We start from the raw sequence: 17,879 nt of genomic DNA, 5'->3' as shown, positions 1-17,879 counted from the left end.
CAAAATTATGAGAAGGATTAAGACAGAGGAGGACAGCTTGAGGCTTCAAGAAGACCTGGACAAGCTGCAGGATTGGTCGAACAAATGGCTGTTAGAGTTTAATCCAAGCAAATGTAATGTAATGAAGATAGGGGTAGGAAGCAGGAGACCAGATACAAAGTATCACTTGGGAGATGAAATACTTCAAGTGTCAGAGAGAGAGAAAGACCTGGAGGTTGATATCACGCCAGACCTGTCCCCTGAAGCTCATATCAAGAGGATAACAGCAACAGCATATGCCAGGTTGGCTAACATAAGAACGGCCTTTAGAAACTTGTGTAAGGAATCTTTCAGAACATTATATACCACATATGTCAGACCAATCCTGGAGTATGCGGCACCAGCATGGAGTCCATATCTAGTCTAGCATAAGACTAAAATGAAAAAGGTTCAAAGGTTTGCCACCAGACTAGTACCCGAGCTGAGAGGTATGAGCTACGAGGAGAGACTACGGGAATTAAACCTCACTTCGTTGGAAGACAGAAGAGTTAGGGGGACATGATCACCACATTCAAGATCCTCAAGGGAATCGACAAGGTTGATAAAGACAGGCTGTTTAACACAAGGGGCACACGCACTAGGGGACACAGGTGGAAACTGAGTGCCCAAATGAGCCACAGAGATATTAGAAAGAACTTTTTTAGTGTCAGAGTGATTGACAAATGGAATGCATTAGGAAGTGATGTGGTGGAGGCTGACTCCATGCACAGTTTCAAGTGTAGATATGATAGAGCCCAATAGGCTCAGGAACCTGTACACCTGTTGATTGACAGTTGAGAGGCGGGACCAAAGAGCCAGAGCTCAACCCCCACAAGCACAACTAGAGGAGTACAGAGAACACCAGGTAGCAAAACCAAAACTCTGCCCCAACTAAAACGAAAAAAGTCATCCATTGTCCTCCAGCAGAGCAGAAGCCGGCCGCCCACCACGACTGAGGGCCAACCCGTTCTCGCAAATTCGTAAAGTCAATATTGACTTATTAACTACGTGCATAGGTGATATACTAAACATAATAGATACCCTTAAAAAGATTCATAGAAAACACCAACCTTACCTAACCTTGTTAGTATCTTAAGATAAGCATCTTATTGCTTCGTAATTACAATTATTACTTAACCTATACCTATTATAGGTTAGGTAATAATTGTAATTACGAAGCAATAAGATGCTTATCTTAAGATACTAACAAGGTTAGGTAAGGTTGGTGTTTTCTATGAATCTTTTTAAGGGTATCTATTATGTTAAGTATGTCACCTATGCACATATTTAATAAGTCAATATTGACTTATTAAATTTGCGAGAACGGGTTGCTGAGGGCACACCAGGAGCCGACCAAGACCCACCAACTCCCGGCACCTCTCGGCCAAGCCGGCCCCCGAACACCGTCACCCCGCCGGGAAAACCAGCCAGAACACGCCAGAAAAAAAATCTATCAACAATCCCGTGACCCAAGGCGATATGTGCGCCAGGCGTCGTACAGTCGGACCATTGAAAATGGATGCCAAACGGCAGTAGCAAAGCCAAAACGCGAAAACAAGACGTGAACAGGCAGCTCCCAGGCGGAGGTGGTGTTCAGACGTCCGCTGGGCGTCAAGGTTGAACCAGGGGTCCCCCAGTCACTGGTGCCTCGTCACCTCCCAGAACAACAGGCTAGAAGATGGGACACTGATATTAATGGAAGGGTCAACTGTTTAACTCGTAACCTGGATCATAGATGGCGCCGACGTCCGTCACACGTACTATTGCCAAAATTGCAACCCGTTTTCGCACTTTCTTATAGTCAATATTGACTTATTAAATAAGTGCATATGTGACATACTAATTTATTGTAAATATTTTAGTTTACCTTGAAAAGCTTCATAGAAAACACCGACTTTGCCTTACCTTCTTAGTATGTTAAGATAAGCATCTTATTGCTTCTTAATTACAATTATTACTTAACCTATTGAGGTAGCGGCTGAGTTACCCGAGGTAGCGGCTGAGTTACCCAAGGTAGCGGCTGAGTTACCCGAGGTAGCAGCTGATTTACCCAAGGTAGCGGCTGAGTTACCCGAGGTAACGGCTGAGTTACGCGAGGTAGCGACTGAGTTACCCGAGGTAGCAGCTGAGTTACCCGAGGTAGCAGTTGAGTTACCCGAGGTAGCAGTTGAGTTACCCGAGGTAGCGGCTGAGTTACCCAAGGTAGCGGCTGAGTTACCCGAGGTAGCAGCTGAGTTACCCGAGGTAGCAGCTGAGTTACCCGAGGTAGCGGCTGAGTTACCCGAGGTAGCGGCTGAGTTACCCTAGGTAGTGGCTGAGTTACCGGAGGTAGCAGCTGAGTTACCCGAGGTAGCGGCTGAGTTACCCAAGGTAGCGGCTGAGTTACCCGAGGTAGCAGCTGAGTTACCCGAGGTAGCGGCTGAGTTACCCTAGGTAATGGCTGAGTTACCCGAGGTAGCAGCTGAGTTACCCGAGGTAGCAGCTGAGTTACCCGAGGGATCAGCCCATCTATGGTAGAGGGCTACTGTCACAATGATGCACAAAGTCAACACTCAGCTCCGGGAGAACTTTCCATACTCACCAAGGCTGAAATATTTGAGAAACTCTCTGGCACGACCAAAGTTTCCCCAGCCGACATCTAAGAAGACTGAAACTGTTATTCTTCTCTTCTCCATCAACGAGGACCTTAATAAACTGTTCTCCACTCCACCCCAGACCACACTGCTGGCTGCCAACTGTTCTCCACACCACCCCAGACCACACTGCTGGCTGCCAACTGTTCTCCAGACCACACTGCTGGCTGCCAACTGTTCTCCACACCACCCCAGACCACACTGCTGGCTGCCAACTGTTCTCCACACCACCCCAGACCACACTGCTGGCTGCCAACTGTTCTCCACACCACCCCAGACCACACTGCTGGCTGCCAACTGTTCTCCACACCACCCCAGACCACACTGCTGGCTGCCAACTGTTCTCCACACCACCCCAGACCACACTGCTGGCTGCCAACTGTTCTCCACACCACCCCAGACCACACTGCTGGCTGCCAACCCCCAAGACCACACTGCTGGCTGCCAACTTCACACTCACTCCACCACGGCGCTATCTGGCACGCACGCCTTTATTTACTAGATGAATCAGCTCATGAAGAACCGATCACGAAGCCGACGAAATCATCGCCAGTATCAACACCCAGAACTCTTCCCTGACTGTTGTTGCAGCTAAACTCATCATCCGCGCAAACAACCAACTTCTGACCTTAAAGGGGAGAAACACCACTGCTGCTATGGAGAGTTACACAGTTACAATCAACGGATTCCGGTGCTTTTGTATCGCGACTCAGCCGACCTCGAAGAGACGGAAAGACACTTGGAGCAGAACCAATGCTTCAAGAGTCACCAGTACATCTACTTCACCAGGAAGTGCACTCTAGGTGAAACACAGCACAACATCACCCCCAGGACCACCTCTACACAACCTGCACCACAAGCAGCACCACAACCAGCACCACAACCTGAACCATAACCTGCACCACAACCTGCACCACAACATCGACCACAACCTGCACCACAACCAGCACCACAACCTGCCCACAACCTGCACCACAACCAGCACCACAACCTGCACCACAACCTGCACCACAACCTGCACCACAACCTGCACCACAACCTCGACCACAACCTGCACCACAACCAGCACCACAACCTGAACCATAACCTGCACCACAACCTGCACCACAACCTGCACCACAACCAAAACCACAATCAGCACCACAACCTGCTCCACAACCTGCACCACAACCTCGACCACAACCTGCACCACAACCAGCACCACAACCTGAACCATAACCTGCACCACAACCTGCACCACAACCAAAACCACAATCAGCACCACAACCTGCACCACAACCTGCACAACAACCTTCACAACAACCTGCACCACAACCTCGACCACAACCTGCTCCACAACCTGCACCACAACCAGCACCACAACCTCGACCGCAACCTGCACCACAACCTGCACCACAGCCTCGACCGCAACCTGCACCACAACCAGCACCACAACCAGCACCACAATCAGCACCACAACCTGCACCACAACCTGCACCACAACCTGCACCACAACCTGCACCACAACCATCACCACAATCAGCACCACAACCTGCACCACAACCTGCACCACAACCTGCACCACAACCAGCACCACAATCAGCACCACAACCTGCACCACAACCTGCACCACAACCTGCACCACAACCAGCACCACATCCAGCACCACAACCAGCACCACAACCTGCACAACAACCTGCAATATAACCTGCACTACAACCTGCACCACAACCTCGACCACAACCTGCACCACAACCAGCACCACAACCTGCACCATAACCTGCACCACAACCTGCACCACAACCTGCACCACAACCAGCACCACAATCAGCACCACAACCTGCACCACAACCTGCACCACAACCAGCACCACAATCAGCACCACAACCTGCACCACAACTAGCACAACAACCAGCACCACAACCTGCACAACAACCTTCACAACAACCTGCACCACAACCAGCACCACAATCAGCACCACAACCTGCACCATAACCTGCACCATAACCTGCACCACAACCTGCACCACAACAATCACCACAACCAGCACCACAACCTGCACCACAACCTGCACAACAACTTGCTCCACAACCAGCACCACAACCAGCACCACAACCTGCACCACAACCTGCACCACAACCTGCACCACAACCTGCACAACAACCTGCACCACACCCTGCACCACAACCAGCACCACAACCTGCACAACAACCTTCACCACAACCTGCACCACAACCTGTGTGGGATATTTGGGCTTGATTCTGATTAATTAATAATTAAAGTAGTAAATTAAATTACGAAGGACCACCCGCTTTTGAAGTAAAGAGGGAAACTGAGAATTTCAGATCATTAGATAAAATTCTAGAGAAACCAGTGACTATGGATATAACTAGAAAGTATGATCATAAGAATAATTAATGGGCTGTATTATTAAAGAAACAAACCTCAAACACCTACATTGGGGGGTTATTACTGGAGGTAAGTACGTCCAGGAATCAGTGTGGTTCGTTCACTAATTCAATTAATAATAATCTAATCCTTTAAATAATGCTGAATATAATATCATTCACATAAAGAAGAACATGAATGTGAGCATAGTAATGAGTTACAGTAAATCACACATTAATATCAAACATTCTGAATACATCAAATTGCAAGGAAATGGATAAAAAGAAATAAGCCTTAGCTTGTAGTAGATTCCTTTAGATAACCATGGACGTCCTCTTAATCTCCAAGTCTGGAACACTGACGAATGGTACGGTTAACATGGAGAAGACAGCATGAGGAATTCGTCTCTCGAGCTGCAAGATAAATAACTACCAGTAGCAATTGATTTAACTATTCAATTCATATTCAAGATTATTAATATCTACAGATGGAATTCTAATCACCTGTTATTAGGTGTTATCCCGCTGCGTGACGAACAATCACCCCGCTATTATTAGACCTGTAAATGATGCATCAAATAAAGGGTACTTAGCTGTGGGCACTGTATAAGTATTAAGATTGCCGTAATTTCGCATCCCAGGCTCCGGTGAACCTATCCTGGATTGATGCGTTTCAAGCTGGCTGATCACGTGTCGTCAGGAACCAAGTCTAGGGGTCCCTCATTTAACACCAGCACTAGTTGAAGATATTATCTGCAAGGTCGTTCACGCCTCACAGTGGCGGCTTTCATCTGAGGATGAATAACACCTGCCCGATTTGCTGGGCAATGGCGTCGTTTATGAGTACGGTAAGCACAGTTCTGCTTCCTTTCGGCTCTGCACGTGTCCGCGTACTGAAGGGGATGGCGTCCCTCCAACCCATGCCGAGTCAACATTCATAACACAAATTTTTGTCACGAACATTAATATTTCTCGCATTCGCGCTTGAAACTCTAAAGACTGGACGGGTTTATTATTTAGAGGAACGAAATATTATTATTTAACTATTTAAGAATAGTAAATATAGAAGGGAGAGGAATTAATGTCTCCCCATGGCATTCATTGATGACGTTAACTCTATCGCGAGGTAGACGCTATGATTCTAACGCTCTATTCGGCTTTTAGTTAGAGAACAATTCGTCTGCAATCAGTTGTCATACAGAATGCTTTAATTATGGAGAATCGTATTTAATTCTCACACAAATTGAATATAATGTGTTTTACTGTAAAGAAATCTGACGCAATACTGGCGTCAGGTGACGTGAGAATTCTAGCCTAATGCACAGATGAATTATTAGTACATGAGAATTCTACGAGTTGTTAATTTTACTTACTACAATATTTAGTATGGTTAGTAATAAGTAATGAGAATACAACAATGCTGTATTCGGTGTTAGAAATATCCAACATAACTCCGGGGGGCGGATTCTAGGGTCGCAGTGTACTGTGTTGTACTGACCTATCCCGAAGTGATATTAAGATTAATACATTAGTATGTTAGTGTGTTAGTACACACATAACGAACGTCCCGGATTTATCAAGGACTTAAAAGAATTTGAGTCTTGCTATTTACATGTCAACTGAAACATGTTGTTTGTAGCCTACACAATATTTATAGAATTCAACTCTCCCAATTTAAACTAACAGAATCTACGGTGATGCGATATCCTGGGTCATAGTGACGTGTAATGTTTCGTTACGTGATATCACATCGTAGCGTCATCACGGTTTTCTCAGTGGGATGTGAAAGAAATTACTCTTGATCAGAGTTGTAATAGGCTTGTAGTTTCCCTTAGTGGAAACATGCATGAAATATTGAAACATTAAATGATTAATGTTTAACCGCAAACTAAGACAGCTCTCTAGTCTTTGCCCTCCTGACTTTGATCTCATTAAACGTTTCCGAGTCATCTGCCCTTCTCTTCCTTATTTATATGGTCTTCCTAAGACTCATAAACCTGGTGTTCCTCTTCGTCCTATCATTTCTTCACGGGGCTCTATCAGCTATCCTCTTGCCTCCTGGCTCGCTAAAACCCTGACACCTTACCTTGGCACTTTTTCCTCTGCCCACCTTCGTCACTCTCAGGACTTCATAGAAAGACTGCGCCTGCAACCCTCTTGTAAAATGCTTAGTCTTGATGTCGACTCTCTGTTCCCTAATGTTCCGCTCGATGACGTTCTCTCTTTCCTCAGACAGAAGGCGTCAGAGGGTCTCCTTCCTCTCCCACTTCCCACTGACGTTTTCCTCGATCTCATTAGACTCTGTGTTAAATCTAACTCTTTCTCTTTCAACGGTAAATATTACACTCAAACTTTCGGTGTCGCTATGGGTTCCCCTCTCTCCCCTGTTCTTGCTAATTTCTACATGGAATACTTCGAAACTGTTCTTCTTCCTTCTATTGATACTCGTCCCTCTCTCTGGCTTCGCTATGTTGATGACATTTTTGCTTTATGGCCTCATGACCTTAATCTTTTTCAGCCTTTCCTCGCCTCTCTTAACAATCTGGCTCCTTCTATCCATTTCAAAGTTGAGTGGGAATCTAATTCCCTCCTTCCTTTTCTTGATGTTCATGTTCACAGCTCTGTGTCTGGGTTCTCTTTCTCTGTCTACCGTAAACCCATGCATAGTGGCATGTACATTCACTTCTTTTCCTACCATCCTCCTTCTGTTAAGAAAAGTGTCCTCGTCTCTCTCTTCCTCCGCGCTCTACGCATCAGCGACCCTCAGTTTCTTGATTCTGAAATTGCCTTTATCTACAAATCATTCTCTCGCCTTGGTTATCCTTTGCATTTCATCAACTGTGCCCACTCTCAAGCTAAACGAAATTTCTTTCATCCTAAACCTGCTTCCAACACTAGTAGCACTGTACTATGCCTTCCCTTCATATCTGAACTCAAAACTTTTACCAATACCTTTCGTCCTCTTGACATTAAACCCGCCTTTCGACAAACTAACACACTTCGTAGCAATCTAGTTCACACTGCTCCTCCTGCTTCTAATACTGCTGGTGTCTACTCTATTTCCTGTTCATCTTGTCCTCTCCAATACTTTGGCGAAACTGGCCGTACACTGAATGACAGACTTAAAGAACACAAGAGAAGTGTTATGTCTGCAGACACTAACAATGCTCTCTTCTGCCATGTGAGGGATTCTAATCATCCCATTGATTGGTCTTCCTCCAAAATAATCTTTCCTGCCTCTACTCTACACAGACGCCGTCTTGTAGAATCGGCTCTTATTAACAATGTACCCAACATGAACTTGAGTCCTGGCTTTGTTGCTGTGGACTCTTCCCTTTCACAGTATATACTCAAATGCTCTAATCTTTCTAACAAACGTGACTTAACATAAGCTTTCCCCCTTCCATTTCTTTCTTTCTCTTTCCCTTTCTTTCTCTCTTCTCCCTTTTTCTGTTCATTGTCTTCTACGCTCCCTTACTATCCTCTTCTTTTTCCTATTACCATCTCCTTCGGTGGTTATAATAGGAGCTGCCTCGTATGGGCCAATAGGCCTGCTGCAGTTCTCATTACTACTATCCCCTACACCTGACTTTCCTCCTCAGCTCTCTCTTGCCTATTTAATTCCTGTCCCTACCTGTCCTCATCACAATCGACTTGAGAATGGTCCAGGACGGACCGAAACGTCGTCGTCTCTTCAATTTCTAGTGTGTGGTCTGGTCATCATTAAATGATTAAGTTATCGGTAATCAGGAACCCTCTAAAGCTCACAATAAACTCAACAACTAGGGTCGCAGTGACATGTAATGGTGTATTACGTAGCTGCTGAATCGTAGGTAAACTCAGAATAAGTTCCTAAGAACTGATAACACTATTGTATAATTATACAGTAAAGTATTATTAGTCATTCAAGATCAAGGAGACCATGACACTACAGTAAGGTCACTGTCTAGGGTCGCTGTGACTTGTAACTATTGAGTTACTAGACAATAACATCACGCAGCATCACGATCACCTCAAATTCAAATGAGGAAATTGAATTAAATGTGCACTGCCGTGCAGTAGTCATGCTGACTGATGGTACAACTAATTTGCTAACTAGCTAAAATAATAGAAAAGTAGAGAACTGAAAGTTTATTCATTAAAATCAAGGAAAATTCTGAGTCGACAGTGAGATTAGTAGCCTAGTCATTCTGACTTATGAGCTAATTAAAAGGCAGCTCATAGGCTTGACACTGTAAACTTGTTAATACGAAATCACCTTTACATGAATTTGAGTTTATTAAATCAGTCTCTATAAGTATAGTCAACTGTAATTAATGGTGAGTACAGATTAGGCTAGTACTCAGTTGACACTACTAAAGTCCCTAAGCCTACCTAAATAAATGGTTTGAATTTCTAACCTACCTAAGTAAGGGACTAAGCTAATTGTGAGCAAAAATGTACTCGAATTAACATTGTGAGCAGTATTGAGCTCATTAACAGGTCGAGTTATATTAAACTCGTGAACATGGTGAGCTACATTGAGCTCGTTAGCAGTGCTAACAGGGTGAGTTGCAGTGAACTCGTCAACAGTGTTGACAGGGTGAGCTGCAGTGAGCTCGTCAGCAGTGCTGACAGGGTGAGTTGCAGTGAGCTCGTTAACAGTTAACAGGGTGAGTTCAGTGAACTCGAATTAACGAGGTGGAGTTTTGTCATTCAATTGTCATGGTGAGCAATATTAAGCTCGTACACATGGTGAACAAGCACTCATATTATTACGTTAATTCTAAGGTGAGCTATATTAAGCTCATAAAGCATGTTAATTAACAATGCTAATGTTTAACGATAATGTATTAAACATATTAGTTCTCTGTAAATTCACTTACATATTAGTAAGTTTGCAAGTTTGTTCGTGTTGCGTTCTTACACTAAATAAGCAGAAACGAGAGAAAAAACAACTCAAACAATTAATGCAAGTATTTATCACTAACTCTTAGTGCAGAAAACATGGTATTAAGAGGGTTTTCTTGGCAAACCTTTAAACGCAAGTATAGTGGACCAGTGGTCCTAGTGAATTTTATCACTAAATTCAGGAAATGCCAGTGGCATTAAGTGCTAGATTCTCTAGCCTAACATTATCAATTCCTAGGGAGTACTAGATTCTCTAGCCTAACATTACAATTTAACTAGGAAGACTGAGTGTGGTCAATTACTACTTGTCGAGAATAATTCTAGGTCTGCAGTGAATTCAATGGCTTGGTCGCTGTGACTTGTACTTGTTTGAGTACGGACCATTGGTTTTCACTGAGAGCTATGAAACATCTCGGCGAGTATCAATTGCACTACATTCAATCTGAGTTTATTACTCAGCTGTGTTTCTCCTTTTAGCTTGCTGTTGGAGAATTGACTTACTGCTGACTAATTTATTATTGTTGGCAGGTTTAGGCTTGTTCACATTCAGAACTTTACCAGTAAGTAAGTAGCCTCCTGCAGATTGGAGCATATTCATTCCCAATCGTTTAACATGTCCAGTTATGAACTGGTAATAGTAGTCGGCTCCTACTAGTACATCTACATTGTTAAGGCGGTCAGACGTTAACTTGTTGTCAGCCAAATTAATTTCACGTTCCTGCAGGAAGTGGGCTGTGTACCCCAGACCCTTAATATGTAAGTCTAAAGGTATTTGATCTACAACAATGGCTTGGACAGCCTTGGCTTGACTACCTAGTCGTACAAGTGGTTGAACTACTGAGTATTCATGGGTTCCTCGATTTATCATGAACCCTGACAAGTTTAATTTTACCTGTCCTATTGGTTGTAAATTAAGTGCCTCTGCTGCCCTTTGAGTAATGAAAGTTCTCTGGGAACCTTGATCAACTAGTCCACGTATTGGTATCTTGGCTCCTCTGTTCTTCACTTGAAGTTGGGCAGTAGGCAAAGCGGCATCTACTTGAGATGCTTGTGTAGTTACGCTGTACACATCTCGCACCTTGCAGCACTGTACTGGTGTAGATTCTCTACGTCCTATTCTAGGATTGACATAATTAGTCCTAACTAATTTGCACAGTGCAGCATGATGCTTGCCCCTTCTACACCTATTGCAGGTGTTCAGTGGGGTGTCACAGCTGTTAACATTATGTGGTTTGAGACACCTAGTACATTTGTGTAACTGTTTGAGTCGTCTGACTCTTGGGTCTCTATTAGGATAATTAGTACATTTGTACAGAGAATGTTTTTGATTGCAAAACAAGCACATTCCCCATCCTACAGATCGTTTAGGGGTTACCGATTTAGGTAAGACAGTATTTGCAGGTTGTGATGGTTTTGCTGTTTGCATTTGTTTGTTATTTATTCTCTTGTGAGTACTTGGTGTACTCTGGGGAACCATTAACAGGTTCTTGGGAGTGCTCTTTGGACTATTAGGTCTCTTAGGAGCACCGGTGGAATAATTAGCAGTGCTCTTTGGACTATTAGGTCTCTTAGGAGCACCTGTGGGACTCTTAGGCCTCACGGATGAATCAGTGTTCGACTGATTCTGGTTACATGGATTGTTAGCAGTGCTCTTTGGACTATTAGGTCTCTTAGGAGCACCTGTGGGACTCTTAGGCCTCACTGATGAATCAGTATTTGACTGATTGTTGTTACATTGAGTATTAGCACCTTGGTTACCTAGTGACAGTGTCACTTTAGGAGTTTCAGGCAAGGAAACTGATGTAGGTACAGTTTTGGTGCATTCAGATTTAGCATTAATTGCTTGGTCTGCTGTATGATTGCTCATATTACGCAAACCTGTAAATATATCCTGCATTGACAGGGTATTACCATTCTGGCATACATATAGTTTATTAAGTGTGTCACCAGACAATTTTCTCTGGATGATAATTTTAGTTATCCACTCAGTGGTTGGGTGATCCACCTCTTTACTGAAAGAATTTATCAGTGACTCAAGCTGAAAACTAAAGTCTTGTAAAGAGTCAACTGATTGCTCTGGTGAAGATAAATTTAATAATTGGTGCACAAGGTTTATAATAGTCTTCTCATTGTTAGCACTTACTTTAGAAGGCTGTTGGGAGCAATTGTGACCATTACTTGTGTCGCTTAAGGCTTCTTGTTTAGCCTCAGCTTTGATTACAGCTTCGGCTGCTGCTGCAGCATTAGCTTTATCATTTTCTGGTTCAGATTCACTGATCATTGTAGCTTCACTTGTTTCATCTGCAGCTTCATTTGTTTCTCTGGGTTATGGTGATAAGCTAGTTAATTCAGTAGCATTATGTATTGAACTTATAGAATCCAGGGAACATTGAGAGGAGTGGTCTGAAATTTGATCAGACTCTGTAAACAAATCATCACATGAAGCTGTATTAGATGAGAGGTTAGAAAATGAAGGTTGATCTTCAGTTGTTGATCCTGTATAGTGATCAGTATTGACTAGAGGATTCTCCTCTTCTTGAATTAGTTCAGGTATTTCATCTGAACTGAGTGTTAACTTGGATACAGGTCTATTAATGATCTGATCCACCCACTCGGAAATATCTTGTCTCGCAAGCACCTCCTTATATCGGTCTAAACTGGTTTGAACGGAATGTTCATAGTTATCGAGATCAGATTCTGTTAGACGTAAGTGGTCTGAGACAGTATGACCGGCCTGGAGTAAATTCCTGTGGGACTCGATTACAGTCTTGATATAATCATATTTTTGGGTGGCGATCCTTATGGAACTTGCTAGTCTATAGACGTCACCTGGGTCAGTTTCGACACAGAAATGACATTTCATAAGCAGTTTTCCTAAAGGACCTTGAAGAGCTGTCAAGAATCTTGCATTCCTTTCTAAAGGATTCATTCTTGTGGTAAATTGAGCCTGATAGGGCTTATGTAGCTAGTGGTATAGCTATAGTCTGCTCCTTGATGCAGAGCAGGTATAATTATTGACAGCCTGATAGGGTTTATGTAGCTAGTGGTATAGCTATAGTCTGCTCCTTGATGCAGAGCAGGTATAATTATTGACAGCCTGATAGGGCTTATATAGCTAGTGGTATAGCTATGTTGTCTGCTCCTTGATGCAGAGCAGGTATAAGTATTCACAGCCTAATATTCTTGAGGCTGGTTGTAATTTACCTCATTTAGAGGTTAGCTACCTACTTAATAATAAGCAACTAAGATTTGAGTGGTACCTTGGTCTCACTACAGGTGTTCCTCAGCTTAGCTCTTCTAAATCAGCCTCGGATGGGCAGTGGACTTACAGTAACACTCAAAGACATACATAGAAATATGCAATAAAATAATTACACAATAAATGGTTAATCCCACCCTTGATAGGGTCAGCACAAAAGAATAATATGTGTCACTAACTAGCTCAAGCCTAGTCGTGAGAATTTCTACTTGAGAAACTACAACTATATTTAGTCTGTGCTTGTGCCAAATTCAACACAATCACAGCCTAAATTGCTACCTACCTAAGGTTGGCAAAGATTATATTATGGTGCAGTAATGTGCAAATAATTGTGCTGTGTTTTTGGGTTTTTTGTATTTTATATAATATACACTTGTGTAATTATGTGTATAAGAAATTAAATGAACACAAAGGAATTAATTGTGTTTGGCAAGTATTCTACTGCCGTAAATATTATCTAACTCCTGAATGTACTCCTAATTGTGGAATAAATATTATCAGGGTTAGTAATGATTAACTAGTATGAGATCAGTAATTTATATTAGTATACTGGATCCCTAAATGTTAATGATCCACTGACTTGAGTGAATCAGTAATTATAACATGGATTCAGGCTATAATGGACAGTCTGCTGACAGCCATATATTGAAACATTGGTATAGCCTAAATGGTTAACACTTAATTGGTGTTAGTGATTAATATAAGGTTATGAGCTGTTGCTCTTGGTGACCTAAAGATTCTACTTCAGCATGAAGTGTAGGTCTAAATGTTGTGGGTAATTGGCTATGACCCACTAAAGCTATGTATAAGGTAGCTGTTAGTGTGATCTAGGCTAACTGGTGTGTTACTGTTAGTTGACACAATTAATTAAATAGTTAGTCTAGCTTCTATCACACAAGGATTAGTTATTAATGGTTAATAATTTAATTATAAATTTAATGCCTATCCGGTTCAATCAGGACCATAATGTGGGATATTTGGGCTTGATTCTGATTAATTAATAATTAAAGTAGTAAATTAAATTACGAAGGACCACCCGCTTTTGAAGTAAAGAGGGAAACTGAGAATTTCAGATCATTAGATAAAATTCTAGAGAAAACCAGTGACTATGGATATAACTAGAAAGTATGATCATAAGAATAATTAATGGGCTGTATTATTAAAGAAACAAACCTCAAACACCTACATTGGGGGGTTATTACTGGAGGTAAGTACGTCCAGGAATCAGTGTGGTTCGTTCACTAATTCAATTAATAATAATCTAATCCTTTAAATAATGCTGAATATAATATCATTCACATAAAGAAGAACATGAATGTGAGCATAGTAATGAGTTACAGTAAATCACACATTAATATCAAACATTCTGAATACATCAAATTGCAAGGAAATGGATAAAAAGAAATAAGCCTTAGCTTGTAGTAGATTCCTTTAGATAACCATGGAAGTCCTCTTAATCTCCAAGTCTGGTACACTGACGAATGGTACGGTTAACATGGAGAAGACAGCATGAGGAATTCGTCTCTCGAGCTGCAAGATAAATAACTACCAGTAGCAATTGATTTAATTATTCAATTCATATTCAAGATTATTAATATCTACAGATGGAATTCTAATCACCTGTTATTAGGTGTTCACCAGGCTCCGGTGAACCTATCCTGGATTGATGCGTTTCAAGCTGGCTGATCACGTGTCGTCAGGAACCAAGTCTAGGGGTCCCTCATTTAACACCAGCACTAGTTGAAGATATTATCTGCAAGGTCGTTCACGCCTCACAGTGGCGGCTTTCATCTGAGGATGAATAACACCTGCCCGATTTGCTGGGCAATGGCGTCGTTTATGAGTACGGTAAGCACAGTTCTGCTTCCTTTCGGCTCTGCACGTGTCCGCGTACTGAAGGGGATGGCGTCCCTCCAACCCACGCCTAGTCGACGTTCATAACACAAATTATTGTCACGAACATTAATATTTCTCGCATTCGCGCTTGAAACTCTAAAGACTGGACGGGTTTATTATTTAGAGGAACGAAATATTATTATTTAACTATTTAAGAATAGTAAATATAAAAGGGAGAGGAATTAATGTCTCCCCATGGCATTCATTGATGACGTTAACTCTATCGCGAGGTAGACGCTATGATTCTAGCGCTCTATTCGGCTTTTAGTTAGAGAACAATTCGTCTGCAATCAGTTGTCATACAGAATGCTTTAATTATGGAGAATCGTATTTAATTCTCACACAAATTGAATATAATGTGTTTTACTGTAAAGAAATCTGACACAATACTGGCGTCAGGTGACGTGAGAATTCTAGCCTAATGCACAAATGAATTATTAGTACATGAGAATTCTACGAGTTGTTAATTTTACTTACTACAATATTAAGTATGGTTAGTAATAAGTAATGAGAATACAACAATGCTGTATTCGGTGTTGGAAATATCCAACAACCTGCATCACAACCTGCACCACAACCTGCACCACAACCTGCACCACAACCAGAACCACAACCAGCACTGCACCACAACCAGAACCACAACCAGCACCACAACCTGCACCACAACCTGAACCACAACCTGCACCACAACCAGCACCACAACCAACACCACAACCTGCACTACAACCTGCACAACAAAATGCACCACAACCTGCATCACAACTTCGACCACAACCTGCACTACAACCTCGACCACAACCTGCACCACCACCTCAGCCACAACCAGCAGCTCAACCTCGACCACAACCTGCACCAAAACCTCGACCACAACCGGCACCACAACCTCGACCACAACCTGCACCACAACCTGCGCCAAACCTAGCGCCACAACCAGCCCCACAACCTGCAACACAACCTGCACCACAACCTGCATCACAACCAGCACCACAACCTGCACCACAACCTGAGCCAAAACCTGCACCATAACCTGCACCACAACCAGTACCACAACCAGCACCACAACCTTCACCACAACCAGCACCACAACCTGCACCACAGCCTGCACCACCACCTGCACCACAACCTGCACCACAACCTGAGCCACAACCTGCACCACAACCAGAACCACAACCAGCACCACAACCTGCACCACAACCTGCACCATAACCTGCACCACAACCTGCACAACAACCTCGACCAGAACCTGCACCACAACCACCACCACAACCTGCACCATAACCTGCACCACAACCTACACAACAACCTGCACCACAACCAGCACCACAATCAGCACCACAACCTGCACCACAATCTGCACCACAACCAGCACCACAACCAGAACCACAACCAGCACCACAACCTGCACAACAACCTGCACCACAACCTGAACCACAACCAGCACCACAATCAGCACCACAACCTGCACCACAACTAGCCCAACAACCAGCTCCACAACCAGCACCACTACCTGCACAACAACCTGCACCACAACCAGCACCACAACCAACACCACAACCTGCACTGCAACCTGCACAACAACCGCACCACAAACTGCACCACAACCTGCACCACAACCTGCACTACAACCAGCACCACAACCAGCACCACAACCTGCACCACAACATGCACCACAACTTCGACCACAACCTGCACCACAATCTCGACCACAACCTGCACCACAACCTCGGCTACAACCTGCACCACAACCTCGACCACAACCTGCGCCACAACCTGCACCACAACCTCGACCACAACCTGCACCACAACCTGCGCCACAACCTGCACCACAGCCTGCACCACAACCTGCAACACAACCTGAAGCACAACCTGAGCCACAACCTGCACCACAACCAGCACCACAACCTGCACAACAACCTGCACAACAACCTGCACAACAACCTGCACCACAACCTGCATCACCACCAGCACCACAACCTGCACCACAACCTGAAGCACAACCTGCACCACAACCTGAGCCACAATCTGCACCACAACCAGCACCACAACCTGCAACACAACCTGAAGCACAACCTACACCACAACCTGAGCCACAACCTGCACCACAACCTGCACCACAACCTGCAACACAACCTGAAGCACAACCTGCACCACAACCTGAGCCACAACCTGCACCACAACCTGCACCACAACCAGCACCACAACCAGCACCACAACCAGCACCACAACCAGCACCACAACCAGCACCACAACCTGCACAACAACCAGCACCACAACCTGCACCAAAACCAGCACCACAACCAGCACCACAACCAGCACCACAACCTGCACCACAACCTGCACAACAACCAGCACCACAACCTGCACCACAACCTGAGCCACAACCTGCACCACAACCTGCACCACAACCTGAGCCACAACTTGCACAACAATCTGCACAACAACCTGCACCACAACCTGCATCACCACCAGCACCACAACCACCACCACTACCTGAGCCACAACCTGCACAACAACCTGCACCACAACCTGCACCACATCCAGCACCACAATCAGCACCACAACCTGCACCACAACCTGCACTACAACCAGCACCACAACCAGCACCACAATCAGCACACCAACCTGCACAACAACCTGCACCACAACTAGCACAACAACCAGCACCACAACCAGCACCACAATCAGCACCACAACCTGCACCACAACCTGCACCACAACTAGCACCACAACCAGCACCACAACCAGCACCACAACCTGCACAACAACCTGCACCACAACCAGCACCACAACCTGCACCACAACCTGCACCACAACCTG

General features: G+C 44.1%; 1 protein-coding gene across 1 annotated transcript in view; it reads right to left on the bottom strand.

The window, feature by feature from the left end:
* Positions 1-2,447: 2,447 nt before the first annotated feature.
* The window catches only part of LOC138358465 (uncharacterized), a 137,724-nt gene continuing 122,292 nt past the window's right edge, over positions 2,448-17,879 (bottom strand). Inside the window, exons 12-13 of the mRNA XM_069316456.1 lie at positions 11,372-11,587; positions 2,448-2,542 (exon numbers count right to left, since the gene is read on the bottom strand). Coding sequence (XP_069172557.1) covers positions 2,448-2,542; positions 11,372-11,587 — 311 coding nt within the window. The remainder of the gene's footprint in view (positions 2,543-11,371; positions 11,588-17,879) is intronic.

This window comes from Procambarus clarkii, chromosome 83, assembly GCF_040958095.1.
Source record: "Procambarus clarkii isolate CNS0578487 chromosome 83, FALCON_Pclarkii_2.0, whole genome shotgun sequence".
Classification (NCBI taxonomy): domain Eukaryota; kingdom Metazoa; phylum Arthropoda; class Malacostraca; order Decapoda; family Cambaridae; genus Procambarus; species Procambarus clarkii.
Note: the sequence above shows the minus strand (reverse complement) of the source record. Positions and strands in the feature narration are given on the sequence as shown.